The sequence below is a fragment of the Liolophura sinensis genome, chromosome 6, assembly GCF_032854445.1.
Source record: "Liolophura sinensis isolate JHLJ2023 chromosome 6, CUHK_Ljap_v2, whole genome shotgun sequence".
NCBI lineage: Eukaryota > Metazoa > Mollusca > Polyplacophora > Chitonida > Chitonidae > Liolophura > Liolophura sinensis.
The window spans coordinates 77,567,397-77,589,068 of NC_088300.1; the positions used below are offsets into that span (position 1 = coordinate 77,567,397).

The 21,672-nt window shown below is 39.4% G+C and overlaps 1 protein-coding gene across 2 annotated transcripts in view; it reads left to right on the plus strand.

Moving 5' to 3' along the window:
- The window catches only part of LOC135466775 (trithorax group protein osa-like), an 80,798-nt gene that overhangs the window by 37,650 nt on the left and 21,476 nt on the right, over positions 1-21,672 (plus strand). For both annotated transcript variants that reach the window (XM_064744445.1, XM_064744446.1), the window contains exons 3-6: positions 11,561-11,655; positions 15,847-15,952; positions 17,369-17,464; positions 19,656-19,710. In XM_064744445.1, the coding sequence (XP_064600515.1) occupies positions 11,561-11,655; positions 15,847-15,952; positions 17,369-17,464; positions 19,656-19,710 (352 nt within the window). The remainder of the gene's footprint in view (positions 1-11,560; positions 11,656-15,846; positions 15,953-17,368; positions 17,465-19,655; positions 19,711-21,672) is intronic.

Here is a 21,672-nt window from a genome sequence, read left to right on the forward strand (position 1 = left end):
ACACTTGGTCCTCCACTGGCTGCTCTCTGTTTTAAGTAGGCACATGTTCTCAGCATGAGAAGGGCTAAAGGTTCCTCCATACGGAGTGCCTACTGCTTAACCCCTTTACACTTGTTCCTGCAGGCATAAATGAAGCTTTTCTCTTTTATTATCTATCTTTGAAGTAGTATCAATCTGGCAGCATCAACATGGTACACCGTGTTATGGACAGCGCTTTGCTGTTGATATTTGTTCATGTAGCTTTAAGGCACAGCAGCTCTGACTTCCACTGAACACTGATATAGCCTTCTTAGCCTGGAGAGTGGAACACTGACTGATTAATTTGAACACACTGCTGTGCCATCATTGATGAGAGCAATCAGAACGCCGGTAAACTATTTGGATGCACATCAGTGAGCTCTCTAGCTGTAGAATTCCCTATTCGCTCTTTACAGCTGCAGGCCGTGCGGGGGAATTTTTTTTCGCCCTCTGTTTTTGCCTAGAGTGATAACAAAGACATTTGCTCTACCAAGTGGAACGAGTGAGCTGGGAGCCTAGTAAGAGGCGGGCTGACTGAGGGCTAGGCCAGGGGAGCCACCCGCCACTCTCACAGTGACTCCACAGGGTGCGGGTTGCCTCTGAACTGCTTGTGAACTTGAGGAGCTGGGTACATATGTGGACATTCTACACCAGCCCTTTTTATTCTCCACTGTGTAAGCTCAGCTGGCCAGGCTTGTGGGCCTGCCTTCAAAATGTGTGTCTGTGTGCCCTATCTTTGCTGTAGTCCAGACAAATATATGTGATCGGTGAGAGAGAGGGTTTAGGGCACAAGTCAAATCATTGATCCTGTACTGATATCAAGATGTGTTACATGTCCCTCACCCAGCCAGGATTGGATTAACTACTGTTTTGGCTGTGTTAACTTGCACTCTGCTACAACTATACAGCTTCCGGGGAATTCATGACAGCCTGTTGTCCTTTTCTCATGCTGTACGGCAGGCTTGAAGATGACTACGCGTTGCAAACTTGAGCAAAGTGGAGGGAATCTCTGTGGTACCTGCTGAGAGTGAAGACATTATCTGTTACTGATGGGAGACCCTTTTTACTCATGACTGACCTGATATCCGGAAGGTCTGTGTTGATCTGGCAGATCCCCAAGGCAAATCAGCGGCTAACTGGTCAGTACATTCCACTGATTTACCCTGATATACCCCTCTGCCACTTGCTCCATGCCTGTGGAAGCTTACTTTTCTCTAATGTACATGTAAGTTCTGTGCTCAGTTGTTCACATGTTGTAGGCTTGATAGAAGTAAAAGTTGAGCGAGAGTTGTGGTTGATATGCCTATCAGTATTGTTGAATTTAGATTCTCTCTTTCTTGCTGTGGCTATGTTTGAACAGAACCACTGTATTTGAGCAGCTTTTCCAAGCAATGCTGGCCAGATCCAACAATAAAGCAGGCCTGTGATGTACGCCGGTGAGGTAGCTCATCTCATCTAGACCCTTCACGGCGATCTGGGTCAAAAAACCTCAAAAAGCATTAATGATGGTTTTTGCCTGCCGCCATGTGCTAAGAGCCAGAACCCATAACTAGGAGCACTGGCAGTTGCTAATCGGGAAGAATTTACACTGCAGAGTCAGTTGATCGTTCTGAAATCCAAGCTAGTTGTGGGCATTGTTAACAGGGCTTTTATATACTGGATTTTTGTATACACCTGAGTGTAAAGACTGTAATAGTGTTGAAGACCTGTGTGTCTATGCATGTCTATGATATGTGATGACCTATATAGCCAATGAGCCGTGTTTTGGGGATAGTTCACCCAAAGCCCGGCTCTGTAGTGAAACCAGCGGCAAAGCAGACACCTATGTCATGCCCCGTAGAAGCGATTATTAGCTTGACAAAATAATAGAGTCCTCCCAGGCACGTTTGACATTCAGGGACATGCTCAGGTATGTAGTTCAGGTATATAAATACATCTTTGTGGCGGCACGCTTACATCATGCCGTTTCTTCAGGTGTTGTGCTGCTTGTCTGCTAGTTGTTTTTTTTGTTTTTTTTTTTTCTTTTCCACTCAGCAGATGTCTGGATTGCCTCTTTTATCCTAGAATTTAAATCTAAGCTACCTAAATACGTAGAGGGACTGTCTGTATCTTAGTCTGGCCGACTTGTTGTGACCTAAGTCTGTATAGATGATGAGCTACATGTATGTACTTAAATATGACAAGTATCTAGTTTACCTGGCTATAGAGTACAGCATGTCACCATACCTCACCACTATTGTAATACTGGCAGACATGCTGATGGTAAATGTCTATACATCTTTTATCTGGTAACTGATAACTCTTAAGAATTGTTACATGTGTGTTCATGAACCTCCAACTTTCAGTGATATACAGTAGTACTTCAAAGGGATAAAGTTTAAATGAGTTTTAAGTAATACAACATAGAGCTGTTGTTCAAAATGAGGAGCGTCCATTCCATGTACATGTATTTAGACCATTTGTTTAACTCATCTATGAAGATATCTGTATTACTGTATGTTCTGTGTGGGAATTTTTTCATAGATTTGACATTAAGGTGGTAAGGAAGCTGTTTGGTACAGTTTAGAGCAAAGCGCAAGTTGGCGTCAAAACCTGCTGAAGGGTAAGGTTAAGACCATTTTGGGGGTTACCAGTAGGTGTGGGTGGGTGGTGGGGATATGGAGTGAAGATAAGGGGAGGCGGTGAAGGTGTCACTGAGATGGGAACTTGACAGAGGTGTTGAGCAGTGATTTTTGCTTTAGTCATCACACTTTTGGGTCAGGTGTCATTTATTTATTAGATTATGCATACTACATGTATATGTATGTATCTTCATGGTACCTGTTTCTGCTTCAAGTCTATAGCATATTCTTAGTACTTCTCATCATTAAGCAAAGAGCAGCATAGTAGGGTTAAAGGGTATGTGCTGATTGTTAAGTTGAGGATATGTGCTGTTTATTACGTTGAGGATATATGCTGTTTATTATGTTTAGGATATATATTGTTTGTTACTGTACATTGAGGATTTATGTTGTTTATTACTGTATTTTGAGGATATGTGCCTTTTGTCACATTGATAACATCTGTTCTTGTTTTCAGGATATATGTTGTTATATTGAGGATATACAATTATGCTGTTACTTTGAGGATATATCTTGTTTGTTACTGCGCAGAGCAGGTCAGAAATCTGTAAGGCAGGAAATCTGAAATGGCCATGGGAAAGTAACACAAATGATAGGAACTTCTGTGTGAGCATTTTACATTAATCTTCAGACTAACACAGTATAGTAAAGTTGGACATCAAAGGCTGATAATACCCCCTGCTAGCCGGGAGATCTGAGGGATGTCTTCTAGGGGAAAGCTAGTCAATTTTCAGTGAAAGATAAGAAAAGTAGGGTAGAAATAAAAATCCTTGGGGGTGGGGGATCTTGGTGGCTAACAGACTGGTGTACTGTATCCCCCCTCCCCCAGCCAGTACACAGGCTGGCCATGGTCACTGTGTGACCTTTGGAGACTAGACACAGCAGGCTAACAATTAATTTTGTCCACATGGTTCCTGGAGGACATTCTCCTGTGGTTGTGTGACTTTGTGACCATGCACTCATCCTACTTGTATAAATGCACAAAGAAGAAGTGGTTCTAACTTACACTGCAGTGTGGAAGTATACATGCATGAATCTAGCTTACCTAGTTACACAAAGGAGAAGTAAGTGTAATTTACGATGCCGTGCGGAGGTATACATGCATGAATCTAGCTTACCTCGTTACACAAAGGAGAAGTAAGTGTAATTTACGATGCCGTGTGGAGGTATACATGCATGAATCTAGCTTACCTCGTTACACAAAGGAGAAGTAAGTGTAATTTACGATGCCGTGTGGAGGTATACATGCATGAATCTAGCTTACCTCGTTACACAAAGGAGAAGTAAGTGTAATTTACGATGCCGTGCGGAGGTATACATGCATGAATCTAGCTTACCTCGTTACACAAAGGAGAAGTAAGTGTAATTTACGATGCCGTGTGGAGGTATACATGCATGAATCTAGCTTACCTCGTTACACAAAGGAGAAGTAAGTGTAATTTACGATGCCGTGCGGAGGTATACATGCATGAATCTAGCTTACCTCGTTACACAAAGGAGAAGTAAGTGTAATTTACGATGCCGTGTGGAGGTATACATGCATGAATCTAGCTTACCTCGTTACACAAAGGAGAAGTAAGTGTAATTTACGATGCTGTGTGGAGGTATACATGCATGAATCTAGCTTACCTCGTTACACAAAGGAGAAGTAAGTGTAATTTACGATGCCGTGTGGAGGTATACATGCATGAATCTAGCTTACCTCGTTACACAAAGGAGAAGTAAGTGTAATTTACGATGCCGTGCGGAGGTATACATGCATGAATCTAGCTTACCTCGTTACACAAAGGAGAAGTAAGTGTAATTTACGATGCCGTGTGGAGGTATACATGCATGAATCTAGCTTACCTCGTTACACAAAGGAGAAGTAAGTGTAATTTACGATGCTGTGTGGAGGTATACATGCATGAATCTAGCTTACCTCGTTACACAAAGGAGAAGTAAGTGTAATTTACGATGCCGTGTGGAGGTATACATGCATGAATCTAGCTTACCTCGTTACACAAAGGAGAAGTAAGTGTAATTTACGATGCCGTGCGGAGGTATACATGCATGAATCTAGCTTACCTCGTTACACAAAGGAGAAGTAAGTGTAATTTACGATGCCGTGTGGAGGTGTACATGCAAGAATCTAGCTCACCTCATCAATGTCATCTAGCTTCATTTCATAAATTTAAATAAAACATTACAATTCATGTAAATATGAAAAAAATCTGTAATGACAATGTTGTGGCACAGGCTTGATGGAATTATTTGTATCAGCATTTTACATATTGTTTGACTGAACTTACATGCATGATGTGACAAACATATTCTAAAAATAAACTTCTTCCCACCATAAAGCTGGGCAACGTTGTATAAGTGAAATATTCTGGAGTATGGCGTAAGACACCAATGAAATAAATAAAATTGAATTTTACATTGTGGCAAAGACGTGTATAGGTATATTCAGGTGTTCAGACACACTGGTGTCATTATGTTGTTATTTATCTCATTGGTTATCGCTATGCTCAAGAATTTTTTTCATGTAATACCAATTTGCTGCACAGTTTCATCAGTGGAGAAAAAAGGAGTGCCTGGGGTAAGCAACAAATTTTGTCATCATACTGTTAACCACCATGAAATCAAGCAGTGTTCTAAGGTATAAATATATTTGAAAACATTCAGAATAGGTGTAGAAAGTATGAGTTTGGGGGCATCTCGTCTTCTGTGATGTTTTTTGGGCACACCTCAGGGAAATAAGGAGATATATGTGTGGATGGTTAACTTATCATTTGCACTTAACAGCCCGTCTCAGCTAAGCACACCTGCGCATGTAGGCAATTGTGTAGACTTCAAGTGTTGTCCGAGCTAGCCTTGTTGCCACTTGTGAAAAGATTTCTGATGTAATTCCAGTGTAGGTCATGAGGCAAATGGGAATCACAGCAGGAAGCTTGGCTTTCATGTTGTGAAGGAGTCTAGTATGGTGTATTATAAAGACATTGGCTTTGTTCAAAAGAAACTGAAGAGATTTCTCAGCAGGGAGAAAGACTTTATACCCCCTCCCCAGTACTTCTAAACTCCAGGATGCCCATTACTAGTGTCTGTACTTCATGGATTTAGCTGTGAGGTATTTCTCAGACTTTCCTCTTTGACAAATGAATCCTGTTCGTAACTTTTTTCGGTCAGCTGTATATATGTGTAAGTACATAATGCTGTATGGATGGATATTTTTAGAAGAGCTGTACATGTTGCTTTCATCTGTGCCAGTGACACTTGTGTGATTATAATTATATTATATTGTTATATTTTCTGTGGTTGCATTAGAAACACTCACAAAGGACACAAAATCTAGAAACCTTTGAAATTTGTGTGCTTGTACAGTAGAATTGAAGAAGGTCTTCATAGGACATACAATGCTGTTGATATTCCTGATAGCCCTTATCATTGTCATGAAGTATCTTTACAACATTTTTGGAAAGCGTTTTTTTTTAAGTGTGCTTTTAAATGGCCTCAATATATACAGCTGAATCTTATTTGTTCTAACCTTGATGAAGAAGGGCTAGTGAAAATGTGAGAAGTGAAACTAAGTTTGTGGTTACCGTCATATAAAGTAGATTTTTGTACAAGGGTCATTCATGGGCTGGTTAGATTGAGGGGCAGTGATCTGAACAGCGACACTGATCTGAACAGAGTAACCTAATGCAGAACAGTCCCCATTGTTTGTAGTGTGCCCCTACAGCACATACTGTGATGACATCCACTCTTCTAAGTATATATTAATGTTTGTAATATATACTTACAAAAACTAAAATATACTTGTACAGTGGATGCACAATGCACGTGGATAGATAGCAAAAAAGTGTCGTTGCAGTCATGTTAATATATGTGTGCTGTGTTCATTGATGTAGAAACTGGTGCTCAAGGACTTTCAGATCTATGTCTTTAATTATTGATGAGTTAATTCCCTGTGACCCATAGACCCAGATTGCATTCCTATCTTGAGTGCTGACAGACAAACCCTCAATGCAGTTGTACATGTATGTGAATGTGCTGTTGATGTATTTGGTTTAGTGCTGTGCTCACTACATGCATGTTTTGTGACTGATGTGCTTGTGTGGTCAGTGTGCCCTCATTGACAGATTGTGTAGATATTATATGTAGAGGTGTACATTATCCTAGAGGCTCAGTGTTGTCAGCAACACAGTAATGGATTATTGCGAGTCTAGAACGACTTTTGTTCACGGACCTAAACATATGTTACCTGTTCTTATCTAGGTGTAATTGAATTTTGTGTAAGCTTGGGTACCCTTTAAAACATCGAGTGGACAAGTGAAATGCAACAGGTGTTATTTGTGCTCAAGGTCTACATCAGAGCTGAGATGTGTCAGGTATAAGGTTTCATAGGTAAACTGTTTGTTACATGTACATGCAAAACTGATATACATATACATTTGTGTGTGTGTGCAGGATGGAACAATAAGGATTCCGTCCCATTCTCAGCGTGTATGACAGCATTTTTTCAACACTAACAAATAAATATAAAAGGAATGTTAAAATAGCATCAATCCCTAATCAATCAATGTTTCAATTAATCAAACCATTGTCTCTCACAAATGAAACATGTGTAACCAGTTTTTAGACACCTTGTAGAAGATGTATTGCAGTTCGGAAGTGTTACATGTTACTAACCAGGGCACTCCATATGCAATAACATAGACACGCGTGTACATGTAGCTAATGATACTTATATTTAGTATTCTGTATAGTAAGACAGCTGCCTGACTAGTACATGCTTGATGAGATAATTATCCCCTGGTGGTAGCTAGCTTACATGTGCATGGAGCGGTCGTACAGGCTATAACATGGGGGATGACAAGCAGTCTCAGGTGCACAGCTAGTGACAAGAGCATTTACTGGCCAGAGGAGGTTACACCCATGGAAATGTGCAAGCCGCAAACCTCCATTATACACCTTGGTACATATATCTATAAATTGAGGGCAATCTAAACGGACAACTGTGCACAGTTTGAAGTCCTTTTACGTATAGCCATTCCAAAGCTTTGTAATCAAAAGGTGCCAAGCAAGGATTCAAATCTAGGCTTCAGTTATTTTGTTACTGTCTATGATTCATTACAGCATTTCCCAGAATGTATTACTGGAAGCATATAAAGCATAGTAAGAGATGTGTAGTATGATGGTAAACAATCGGATACTGGTATGCGAAGGATGTTAAGAGAAGTCACCTTGTGTAGTTCTTCTCTTGTAGCCATGACATCCAGGATTATAACTATTATAGGTGAAAATCTTTAACAGCTCTCATTATTTGCTCTAAATTTTTGTTTTTATGCTCACTCAGTGATCGTTTTCTGTGCATTGATGAAAACAAAAACTTCAGCTTGGTCTAATTGTTTGCAGCATTCTCAAATAATTTGAACAGTGTCGGTGTCAGTTGTTTTCTATTGACGTAATTTGTGTGTGAGATGTGGCTGACACTAATTCACCATGCCTGTAAGTGGCTGCTCATGATAAGACACAAAGATAGAGGTTGGCATTGTTGGCCTCACTGCCTCCAAGCTACAAGTTTGTTTGATTGTCATGGTGAATTATGGGACTCACCTACCAACAGCATGGTCGCAGGCTGGCTGTTTGTATGCGATGTCATGTGCCCCATGTATTGTTCCATAGATGTTCAAGACTCCCTCATCAATATTTTCTGTTGATTGTGTGGTTGCAGGATTAGCCATTATCGGTTTCTGTGTCTGCTCAGTGAAAACAATGACTCTATGGAAACGCTCATAAACTAATTTAGAACTGTGGATGTTTGTTGTGTGTGTATGTTGGATCTGTAGACAGTTGAGGTGTTGTTCAACAGCCACCTCTGTTCTCCCACGTGAACAAGCCTTTACACTCTGTGATCAGTTCATTTCAGCTGATTCCAGCCTTGATTACTTGTCTGCCACTCTGAATGAATCCAGTATTGACAGCCCAGACAGCTATAGATTATCACTGAATACCTGCTGGCTCCATTTACATGCATCTACACATATGTAACTCTCAGCCTTCTGCTTCAAGTGCTGTTCAGTAAATTGGTGACAATAAGGTTGATGCTTGAAAACACAGGCTACAGTTTCTATTGATCAGTATAGTAGGGATAAAGGCCTACAGGCTGAAGACGCACAGGTCATTCCGTGTGTTAAATTGCAATTCTACAAATTACAGAGCCTGAAGATGTTTAGAGGTTGTTTGCATTTTGCATTTTCTTTCTTTTTAGCAGTAATGGTCAGGGCAGTTCTTACATATATACTACATATGTACTGTTTTTTTGTTGTTTTTTTCTTGATGGAGGAGTAAGCTTATATTCTCTGTATCATTTTTCAATAGTCATGTCTCAAATTCTGCACACTCTTGGTAATATTTCAGTGATCCCCCCCCCCCCCCCATATTACAGTTTTTCCCACCAATAATTGTCTCCTAGATTCGACTTTCTCCTTCTCTCAGTGAGATATCAATGATATTTTCATTAATCATGTCAGAAACGTCATGTGCATACTCTCTGTCCCTGTGATTTATGACATTGTCTTGTTTAGCTGGCAGCACAATTAGGTCATACGTGTAAGCATGGCAGCATGACAGAGCACAGTGGTAATGACTAAGTTTGAGCTTAGTTACATGTAGGATGAAACTTCATACCTTCAGCATATATTAGAATGGTTACACTTTATGTTGACTCCCACATGCTTGTTACCTGGTCTATCAGTTTCTGTGTCTGCTTGAACTGTGGATGTTTGTTGTGTGTGTGTGTTGGGTCTGTACACAGTTGAAGTGTTGTTCAAACAGCCACCTCTGTTCTCCCAGGTGAACAAGCCTTTACACTCTTGTATATGTAACAGTTTGTTTGTTGTTTAAGGATACATACACACGTATGGCTGTTGTGCATAGTACATGGGTTAAGATTGCTCTCTCAGTCTTCATATCTCTGAGTGTTGAGTACAGGATTATGAACTTTGACCAAGATGTTTTTATGTTTTATCTTGTTCGAGTCTTGATAATACAGTTAAATTGCCTTGTTACAGACAAGTCTGATCAAGGGGTAAAGACATTTTGTCACCTGTGTTGAATAGCAATACTTCTCTGATCATGTGTGTGAGTTTGTGTGGTGGCTGTTGCGGCAGGTTGTCTCTAACTGCCTGCTGATTTTGTCAGGTATTAAATCATTAGCTGTCCCTTTGCTGTTTACCTGGGGTTGTATGTCATTGGAGATCTGATCTGTATTAACCAACAGCTACTATTGCCCAGATCAATACCCCACAGGGAGCCACAGGCCTTCTCCCTCAGGACACATGCTTTATTAACCAATCTCAGTATTTGTATTTCCCCCAGGGTGTCAGGTTGTATTTTCACCAATAACTAGGGATTAGTGCATACAGCTGAAGAAATATCATCTTGGCCAGCCATTGAGCAGGCTGTTGAGATAATCACTTGTCCAGGGCAGGTGTGAGACACATCTTTTGGCTTATCTTTGAAAGCCGAGAACCTCCACTATTAACTAGCCATGAAGAACCCTAAGAAAATGACTGGGCGTAGTTCATCATAGAGTGGAACAAATACTCGACCTGTATTTTCTGTGGTGAATGTGTGCCTATGTTTATATTGAGATAGTGAGCCACATTCATTGAAGGTACACACTTACTTATGCTACACCTGAAAATCTGTTTGTGGGCAGGGTCAGCCCTGCAGGCTCAAAGTCCTGTCTCTGACTTAACATGTGTATGGGTAGTTTTGTAGGTGAGCATGCTTAGCTCCAGAAAAAACAACAGAGGTATCAAAATGAAAGTTTACAACTTAAGTGTATTATGTACAAACCTGTTAAAAGGCATACCCAGAAGCCAAGTGAGATGTGAATAGAGTTGTTTATATCCCAAACTGTTAACTGTGTCAAACATATCTATCATTTGCTCTGTCTGTCGGTCAGTCTTCCTATGTTTTATTATGGGCCATCGTCTTAAAAATAAGCCTGAGAGGCCAACAGTTCGTAAGAATTTTATTTTGTTTTCCGTCAGAATTTAGAATTAGGCTGTACCATTGACATTAATTATGAGCAAAATCATTGGGTTTTATACTGTGTATAAGATGCGTTATGCTTTTCTGTGGTGTTTTTTTGGTTAAATTTAGTATAGTTTTTGTTGGACTGTGCCCAAGCTCATTCCTGCAGAAGGAAAGGATTAGGGCAGGCCTGTTCGTCATACAACAGTTAGAGTATGGTATGACTCGCCTATACCTTCCGTATACATGTATAAACAATCCTATTGATGGACATATTTACTGATGTGAAGATATCCATACAGCATCTGGAACTAGTTTTGCCAGCTGTATATGTAATAATGGCATTGTCTAAGTCTGCTGGGTGTGAGCCAGGTAGCAAGAATCTGTCTGGTAGTAGGAAGGCAGCTGAATTCCAAACTGGTAGTGCTTGAGGCTATATTATGTGTACATATATCTTCCAGCAGTTTGTTCCCAAATGAAGATCAACAAGAGATCTGCACATTTGACTTCTTATTGGAAACTACCCGATTCAAAACTTCATGTTGCTAGTCTTTGAGTTAAATATCGTTAATGTTAAAGATGTCTTAAAAGAAGTGGAGAATATTGTCAGTGTAAAATATTTTAGTGGCTGAAAATTAAAATTTCAGTAAATTTCTGATTTGCAGAATAGAACTACTTGTATATAAGATCAGAGTCTCTTTTATAAACTTTAGCTTGTGCCGTGATGATGGCACATGTGGTAGCATTCAGATATTTTTGACATGCATGTAGTAAGTTTTCATGGAAGTAATGATTGTACTTCACAGAGGTATATAATGAAATATCGGTACAAATATTGTGGTTATATTTCCGTTATATCAGTGTTAATTCATTCATTGTTCATTTGATTTTTACAGGAGTTTGAAGACAGTTTGTTGGAAAAAGAAAGCTGGCCGTTGCTGGATATTTTTACAAATCTCCTACGTTACCTCACTGGGAACACAGCAATAGTGTAAGTCTTATATTGTTGTCAATATTATGAAATAAAAGCTCGAGGCAGGGAATTCTTTGGTGATGTCTGTGACATGTTTATCTCTGATTGCTGTGTATCGAAATAATGAACATCAGGTGGATGATATCTTAAGCACGTGAATAATGAATGGACCACAGTCATTTTGTTTATCAATACATGAACATGTTGTCTGGGTTTGAACACCCTGTAATTTGGATGATTTCATGTATATGGGATGGCTGTTGTCATCCAGGTTGGCCATCTATCAGGTTGCTGTGGTAGTCAGATCGCCATTTACTTCTCAGTTGTTTTGAATTCAGGTGCATGTATGTATGGCTTGGTGTAGAACTCCCCAGAGTATTAGAGGTAATGTCTTAATTTGGGAAGGCTCATACATTTCAGATGATGCCCTTTGACCTCTAGTTTATCAAATGGCAGTTGGTTATGGTGACCTCATTAGGGACATCCACATGATAATTTATTCTGGCTTTATGGTTTTCATTTGCACCTTTTTCAAGATCAGGTCTTATTTGTTACATGTCAGAGTGTGGGAAGAAATTTGATTTCTGAAATGTACCTGTCGTATATTGTTGATTTTTTGGATGCCTATTAAAATCCCCCTAAACAGTTAATGTTAGTTTTACGATAACACCCCCCCCCCCCCCCAGAAATTATGTCCTTCTCTGTGAAAGTAAAGTTCTAATTAAACTTACAAGCGCACTTTCAGTGGTTGGAATTAGGCAAATCTGTGATTAGAAATGTAGTATTGCTAAAAAGCCAAATATGATCTGTGTGAGAATATATGTGCCAGAAGTCCCTGGCGATAATAAAAAAAGGCGAGATGTCACTGGCATTGTGTCCAGGGGCTGTGGTAGAAATGTCTACGGGAGGGATTAAATTGCTGATGTCAGGTAGATATGTCATGGCTACAGGCTGTCGCTGGAAAATGCATGTGTTCTGGGTCTGAGAGGCAGGTCTTGAAGAGGAAATGGATAGAGAGGAAGTGAGTGATTCCTACTCTGTGGCTGTCGTGTGTTTAGGATTGAGTGTGGGGCATCTGATCAATTACCTAAATGTCAGGTGTGAGGGATAGGCAGGCAGAGGGAGGTTCAGATCTGTGGCTGACTGTTGCTGCTGCTGCTGCCCCTCAACGTGCGCAGCCCTCATCTCTGACAAACCACACGGGTAAATGCTGTAAATCAGTTGTTAGAGATCAAAGCTTAGCGCAGGAAGTGTGTCTCTGGAGCACCTGCGGATATCTTCATGTCAAACCCCTTGGGAAGGGTAGACCTTCTCTTAAACACTGCTCTCTGCCAGTGAACATTAAGAACATGTGCTTGACACCATATGACAGTTCACTGAACTCAGCTGTTTGTCGCTGGTTTATTGCATGATTATAATAGTTGTACATGAAGGAGACATGATTGCTGTTGACAAATCGGCTTTCACAATCTACACATTTTCTCATTTCAAATCCTGTTTTGGTTTTCAGTGACCTTATCTAATATTGTATGGTGCATGGCTGCCTTTCTGTCTGGGTCTATCAGGGAAGATCCATTTAATGGGGATAAGTTATGCTAATAATGTTAAGTATTCTGTATTAAGACCTGACCCAGAAACCTATCTGTGTATAGATAATTCATAAGCCCACAGATTGACACAGGTGTGGTAGAGGAAAGCATTCAGGTCAGTAGATTCATACTCCTGAACATACAACCAGTGGAGGTGCCCCATACAGGTGAAAGTGTGTCAGTGAGTTACCCTGCCTGTAGTACATTGTACACATGAATACACACATGCATCTTCATCAGGCTTCTGCTACAGGAAACAGGATTATTTTGTCACAGCATTTCTGCACAGGTGTGCATAGGTACAATATGTAGGTATTGTACCCATACTAGAGAAACGTGTTGCCGATATGGTTAACAGAGCGACATACATGTAGCTTATATGATAATACTATGACTGTTAAACTAGTTCTAAATCTGATCTGATAATCACATTTCCTTTAACACTTCATTTATTTTCCATATATTTTCAACACTAGTACACCAATATGGCAGATATTAAAAAGAGTGAAATTATACACACTTGTTGTCATAACTCACTGTGTCCAACACAAGGGTGATACTCTTCTGCTTCAACAAATTACCTTTCTCTGTTTTGGGTTGTTTTTCTTAATGGCAATTACTTATCTGACATTCATTCAGTCTCGTTAATCTGTTATTCAGAACATATGATATCCTGTCATTGATCTCTGACTATTGAGATATGTGTTGTCAAGGCTTTTGGTTATCCACCCTGTATTTGATCCTCTCCTCTGGATCTCTGGGTTAGTAGACCTGTTGGTTTTCGGTCATTGCTGACTGACCTCAGTGACTGTGCAGTTTGTGGTTATGAGATTCCAACAGTTACCATTCATTGGTTGTGTAATGATTTGTACAGATGTAGCTATCCCAGTTGTGTGTTAGAAATTGAAACTTTTCTTGCCCATAGTAGTGAGTCTTATAATTCACTTCTAACTACACACGGGTGACTACTCCTGTAATAGCTGTATGCGCATGTGACTTATAACAGCATGTGGTGTCTTCTGAAAAGACAAATGTGGTATTACTGGGAGTGGAGATGGAAGCAGTACAATTTTTGTCAGTAATTCTAATTATGTAATCCCCCCTGCTTTGATGACATTTAATTCAAGATGTAGTCCAAATGTTATTTCTTACATCACTGGCTTGTGGAATTTAAGGCGTGCAGATTGGCTACATTCAGTTTTGTTTATGCCTATAGGTGGTAATTTTTCTGCATATTTGCAGCAATTCTTTGGAGTGCTTTGTGAAGGCATTTATGGGACACTTAAAAATGTCCTGAATTTCAGTATGTCATTGCTGTGTTGAAAAGTTTGTCGGTCAACAAGGCTGCCATTTTCCATCAGGATCTTGCCTAGCATATCACTGAACCTTACAAGCATCTCAGTGGTATAGAATACATGTACATGGTCACCAAATGTAGAAAATATCTTCATTTTGTTTGTTCCATCTTCATTCAAGGCCATTAAAACCTACCTTCAAAAGCTAATAGAAATTAGCTTTAAGATGTATGATGTTGTTTCATTAAAGGAGTTCAGATGATTAGTTTATCAAAGTTAGCAAAGTTTATTTAGAAGTTAAATGTGCATTTCCCCTATGTGTGTCATTGTGTCTCCATGTATATATATATTTATTTGATTGATGTTTTACACCGTACTCAAGAATATTTCACTTATGTGGCGGCAGCCAGCATTATGGTGGGAGGAAACCGGGCAGAGCCTGGGGGAAACCCACAACCATACGCAGGTTGCTGGCAGACCTTCCCAAGTACCGCCGGAGAGGAGGCTAGCATGAGGTGGACTTGAACTCCTAGCAACCGCATTGGTGAGAGGCTCCTGGGTCATTACGCTGTACTAGAGCGTTAACCAACTGAACCATGGAGGCCCCCTCTCCATGTATAACATTGATGTATATTGGTTTGCTTGACATTGGTGTTGCAACAATTCGTGATCCCAAATAACACATGCTCTAAGGAATATTATTTGTACTCATGTATACATGTATACCGTGGATCTACGTACACGTGTACATGTTATTTGAATCCTTCGAGTGTTATTCATGTATTTATGTAACATGAGTACATTGGCGTTAAATTTTGTCAGGCTGGACATTTGTGACTGATTTTACAGGTAGTATATTTTGTAAATAACACATTCACATTTTGTTGGTTTTTTAATTGGTAACAAATTATATTTCAGTATTAAAACTGACATTTACTTTCATCACTACCTTTTTGAGTTTGTTATTCTTGTTTATGTTTGCCTGTTAACTGGGAATGGCTGTCCAAAGATTCTAAAGATATCAGTGTTTTACTCTAGTGTAATAGTTCAGTATCAAGTCTAAAACTAAAAATATATTATAGTTTAGGTATTAAAGCATTTTGATAACTGTTTATCATTAAAATGTATTTTGAGCAGCAAGACAAGGGTCATATGTTTTTTGGGTGGGGAGCTATTGGTGTGTACATGTCGGTATGTATATACATCCAGATAGGCATGTGTGTGCGCAAACTCATGTGAACTGGGTAAACTTCATTATCATTTGAAATGGATCAGCAGTATAGATTTTAAAGCTGTCAATTTTATTTTGAATTCATTGTTTGTAGGTTTGAAAATTTGGAAGATCATTTATCAGAGTTGATTACGTCTCATCAGAGGACAGATAACAGTCTGAAAGACGAAAAATTATCAAGCCTTTCACCTGAGAATAAAGTAAGTTGTATTATTGGTCTAGAGTATTTTGGTGTTCCGTTAATGTCAATCTCATACCTCACCCTGCTTGATGCGAGGTTTTCCTCAAGTCTGCTTTTGTTTCCCTTCCCTCTATGTTTCCATCATAAACTCATTCAGTCTTCAGATGGATCATAAACTGTAAATCTTCAACCTTTTCCACCTCTAAAGCACTTCTTTTCACTGGAATTCATGCATACAATTGTTTTGAAAATGTCGCTAAAAAGGAATTGTCAGTAAAGAGCTTTACACCCCGGAGTTCTCAGAATGTTTTTAAAATAATTGTCACAGAGCTAGTTCAAAAGATTGAAAAATCTTATTAATCTGTATTAATATAGGTGTATTCAAAGCTGTTTGTGTTAATGCCTAGGTAAAATCCTATCAGACTGTACAAGACGAACATACCTGACATATTCTCCACGTGGGTTTTGTGTGATTGTCTTCTAAATTTACAAGCTATTTATCATTGTACTATAATTCCCACTGCTGAAAAAAGACTTGCTTCATGTTCAGTCTGAGTGGGGTCTAGTTTGTTTAGGGCCATGTTCTGATTCACAGATAAATAATTGTGGATACGCTCTCAAACTTTGTCAGAGAGAACAAGTGTAATATGAATTCATCTGATTATTTACATGTTAATTATCATAACTGTAACTAAGTAAGTCTCAGATTTCTTCTGGGGTCAACACATCTAGAAAAACGTCACACAAGATCAGTTCCACATGTAAATGAAAAAATTTTAATTTATTGAATTTATAATGTACATTAACTTGAATCATTTTACATATAGCCAGAAGTTTTACAAAAGGCGAAGGAATACATAACATAGTGTAGTGGGCTTAAGTGTATGTTAACTCACGGACATGATATGGATTACAGCCAACTAGATGAAGATTAGCTTTATTTTTGGGGCATAAAACTGCATTTATAAGACGAATACAGACTTAGTCGGGTTTGTAACACCAGATCTTAAAATAGAACAAAGTGTACTTAACAACATATGCAAGTATAACTACTCCCAGCTCACTGAGCTAACGTTGTGGGTGATGGCTCAGTACCATCCTGTACTGCCTTCTTGTTGAGCTGGAATAGCTCAACTGCATATGTATCCAAGACTGCCCCAGATGAGCAACTCCAATAATTTTTGAGCATCACAAGCATAATAGTGCTCACAAATACATACAATCATAAAGAAACAAGGTGATGAAGGGCTTGCGTATTAGATTTCTTGTTGTTTGCAGTGTTTTGAGTGTCTTGATTTGAAAAATTCAACCTAAAGTACCGCCTTTACAGTTTTTTAAAGTGACATTTTGTTTGTAGTTTTGTTAGGTATACCTTTGCAGAGGTAATCTCCATACCCAAGATGGGTGTTAATTACAGGTTTGCATTGTGTTTCAGGTGCAACTGTTGAAGTGGCTGCTAGATCAGGTCATAGAAGGACGGGATGAGGATGTGTCTGACTACCTCAATGATCACTTCTCCCCTAACGACCTGGTAAATATACCACCCTTGTCATGTATGTCATGTATTGTACTTTGGATAGTGTCTGAATGTACATTTCGTTTTAATATCACATTATATGTAATGTATTAAAGGTGATGGATATTTTCAGTACAGGTACGATTACATGCTAAACGTTCAGCCACAAGGTGCTCTCCCTTGAAACCAGTGCATGTATCTGTCAGCTGTCTGTATCACGTCGCATTGGTTAGATAAATCGTGATGAAAATGTTAAATTGCTTCAGGAATCATGCATATTCTAGTATGACCCTTCTTGTCATAATTTCCCAAAATATCAAATAGTTTTTCTTCACTCGGCTGTCAGATATACATATTTTTTTTTTTTGTGTAGATAAATAATTGTGGTGTCTTGCATGTATTAGTCCCCCTGACATAGACATGGTTGTTGTGGGATTTGTTTTTTGTGTGTCTTAATTATGAGATGTTTAGCGTTCCTAAGGAGAAAAATGTGTCGAGTTGAGAGGAAGTTTGGCTAAAGCTGACAACATGTCCAAGGAAGGAAACTAGAAGACTAATAGAATACAAAGAGAGCTGGCTGATAAATAGAGCAGTTTGAGGAATTAGACATGTGAAGGGGCTTGCAGGAATACAGTGTAATGAGCTAGGGGAGTTGCTATTAGGGCTGATTGCCATGGATATCCGTGGCAAGAGTGAGGGAGAAAGCTTGGACAGGGCTGCTCCTGGGGAGGGGAGAAGACACTCACACACAACTATTACTCTATTGATCTGTAAATTTCCTAGGCCCATGGCAAATCATCCCACTCTGAGAATTAATGGCTTGATTTACAGAAGGCGCACTGCTATTGTGCATCCCACTGCCTCACCAATGCTTTTCTCTGACCAGCTGTAATGAGATTTTCTCAGTGTAAGGGATTTAGAGGTTCATGCCAAACCTAGGTTCTCTCTTTCCATCCCAACCAACCATATGATATCACACCGTCTCAACCATTGAACGCGGTTATAGTCCAGCTAAAAGCTAATAAACAGTCTGGTAGGCAAAACTGGCTACGTAGATTTCTTTATTTGGGAATCATCGGCCAAATCCCATGTGACTGTAGGCTGGCTGCTTAATGAAACCGTGTGGCTGAGAGGCACTGATGAAAATGGCCAGTCAAAAGAGCTGTCCCGGTTTCGTCAGTCTAGCCTGAACAAGATAATTATTCCAGATATGATAGTGGTAATACAATCAGCTCAGCATCAAACTGTTCCCCGTTGAGCAAGACTGCCGTTTCTTGGAAGCCATCCGTAAACTGTATTGCTAAATGCTGAGACATGATTCGTCAGGTTCGTCATTTTATAGGGGGCTATTAGTCGTTGCAAGTTCATTTGTTCTGCTCATGTCACAGCTTGCAGATACTGCGTAACATTTTTTCTGGGGCTGTAATTACAAATCTTCAAACAATTTAGCCAGTAATTGGACAGCAGAGCAGTAATTCATATTCATATGCTATCTTTCAATTGTGGTGAAAGGATGCTGTGAATAGAAATACACTACACATCAGTTATGATTATTGTGGGTCTCGCAGGAGCATTTCAGCTGGGCCTTAATTTATTTTCCACTCCCTGCACAGTGCTAAACAACATGATTATTTTAGTGTTTGTGCTGTTTCCTTAATACTGGCATACAGCCCCTCTTTGTGACATATTACAATTCCTAGCTAAGTTCAAATAGAAATGCTAGGAGAGTTAGATGCATGCACTGGTGACTGTAATCTAACCTGTTTATACACACTGACTTGATTGTCCTATCCCAGACTTAGAAATCCCCCACAATAAAGCTGATTGGTATTTATCAAATGCTAGCTACATAAGCAGCAGATCACCGGCTTCTAAACACATATTGGTACTGCAATGATCTCACTAGCCAGCTGGGGGAAGACAGCCTCGGTAGGAAATGAAATTGAGCCGGCCAGCGGAGAATCAATCGACCTAACCAAGTGACAGGAACTATGAGATAGAGGGAGAATAGGTTGCTATCTGTGGGCTTGTGAGAGCAGACAGCTCTGTGATAGTGCCTAATAGTCTAATGCAGTGGATCGGGTTAGTGCCTACAATGCAGACTTATCACAAGTGATACTAGTGGACCACTTGCACCAACTATGACAGTCTGTCGAACTTGGCCTCAGCACATTTCCTTTTACCAGCATTCTCTCTCTGATTTCAGCGACCAATAAATGTTGGCCAGGATGCCTTCAACAACACTTACTGGTACTTCGGTGGTAAGTACTACACATTCTTACTGCTTTGTAAAACTTGCATTGTGTTATTTTGTCAAACTTTGTCAAGTTGTAATGTGTTAGATTGAAACCTTGTCACAACTGATTAAGACACAGTATTAAAAAAAACTTTGAAGTTGTCTGAAGTGTTTTGCTATTTAGCCCCACAAGCCGATGGTGGCTGAACAGTTTAAAGCTTCACTTTAAAATTGTTATTTCTTATCTAGCAATGTAACAAAATTGTTATTTTTTATATACAAGGTCAAAATTTTGAAATCAAATATTTGACCAGCAATTTCACCTGTGTAGGTTTGTAAGAATGTCAGTGGTTTCTTGAGCACCAAGCAAAGTTTTCCCCATCTCATAAGAGACATCCACACACAGGTCAGATTTATGGCTTGACTTGCCCTTTGAAATAAGCTATTAATTTAAAGAAGGATTAAATGATTAATATCATATACATTGACATTACTTGTTCATGCATATGTGCCTTCCCTTATGAGCCTTATTGAGCTGTTGAATCAGCACCAGGAAGCTTTTGTTTTGTCTTATGTGAAGATAGGTTTCTTTGGGATACATTCAATGTTTTCTTATGCCATATTGTGTCCAAAATGGTTGAATTCGGTTTGTAAGTGGAGAGACTCAGGTTCTTTGCTTATGAAGGATGTTTGTCTGAAATGATCCTGAATTTGGCAGAGGAATATGTAAGGTTTATCTCTAGTGCTGTTTTTTGAAATGCAATGATGTTTGTCAGTCAGGACATTCTGTGGCCATTGACAAAATGATTGTTTCTTCATGTTATATCCATTGAGCCTAGATTCTTAGTCTGTGGGTGGGCTTTGTCCCGAGTCCTGAGTGTATGTAGTACATTATACTGTGAAGAAAATGTTGACACCAGATGTTATGATGGCCAATTCTTTGGTACTCCTGTGTGGAGGGTTATGTAGAGCAGAAAGTCTGATATTTCATGTGTTCAGATAAATGTGTGGAATAGTTAACCTTAACACAAAAAATGACTTTTTGTGTTTTGATCTCAAAATTTTCTGTCATGTCCAAGAAGCTAATTGGTATAGGTGTAGTGACCACATATATTCATTTACAGGTATTACAGGTGGGGCTATGAAGCCTGGATTGTTTGATGTGTACCATTAGTGGTCAGCATGGGGACATTAGCATTCCTTCCAGCACCGGTGCTAGCAGAGACTATCTGGATACAGAGATAAACACTCTGACCCACATCTGCCAGACCAATCTATCTTAATTTACTCTCCACTGATTTTTACCCTTGTTGATATAAAGCTAACATTAACACAACAGACAACATGAAAAGCGTGTTAGAACTTCCCCGATATTTCTGTCAAGTGAAATTCTTCTTCTCACCCATCTTTGTCCCAAGTTCTGTTAGATTTGATTCAGTTTCATATCTGAGCGAGAACACATCACAAGGAAGGGGGCGGTTAGTGAACAGGAAGAATGTCCTAGCTCTTGTTTCTATGACAAAGGAGTAATATTTACTCAAATGGGGATTAGTTATTTCCACCGTGAGCAAAGTTTGTGTTCAAGAAAGACCATGATCGTGACCCATCAAACAAACCATCTCTTCCCATATAATCTGGCTCAGCCTTCTTGTACCAGACATTATTAACCATCTGATGGTTACATGCAGCCCATACTTTGCAAACAGCCCACTTTTCAAGCCACTTGTTTTTCGTTTTGGTTAGGCTTAGATGTCTATTTTTCTGGATAGCTAACAAAACAGCCTTGCAGGGTACAGTTTTTCTATCATGCAGATGTTTGGAGTAACTATTTTGAAGTCAAAGATCACATTTTGACAGTTTTGAATATTGCTTGGTTTCTGTCAGGATGAAATTACTAACTTTTTTCAAAGGCTTTTCATTGTAGCTTTTTTGACCTTAATAACTGTTAGTGCTAGAGATTGGTACATGCAATGTGGGATTTGTTGTT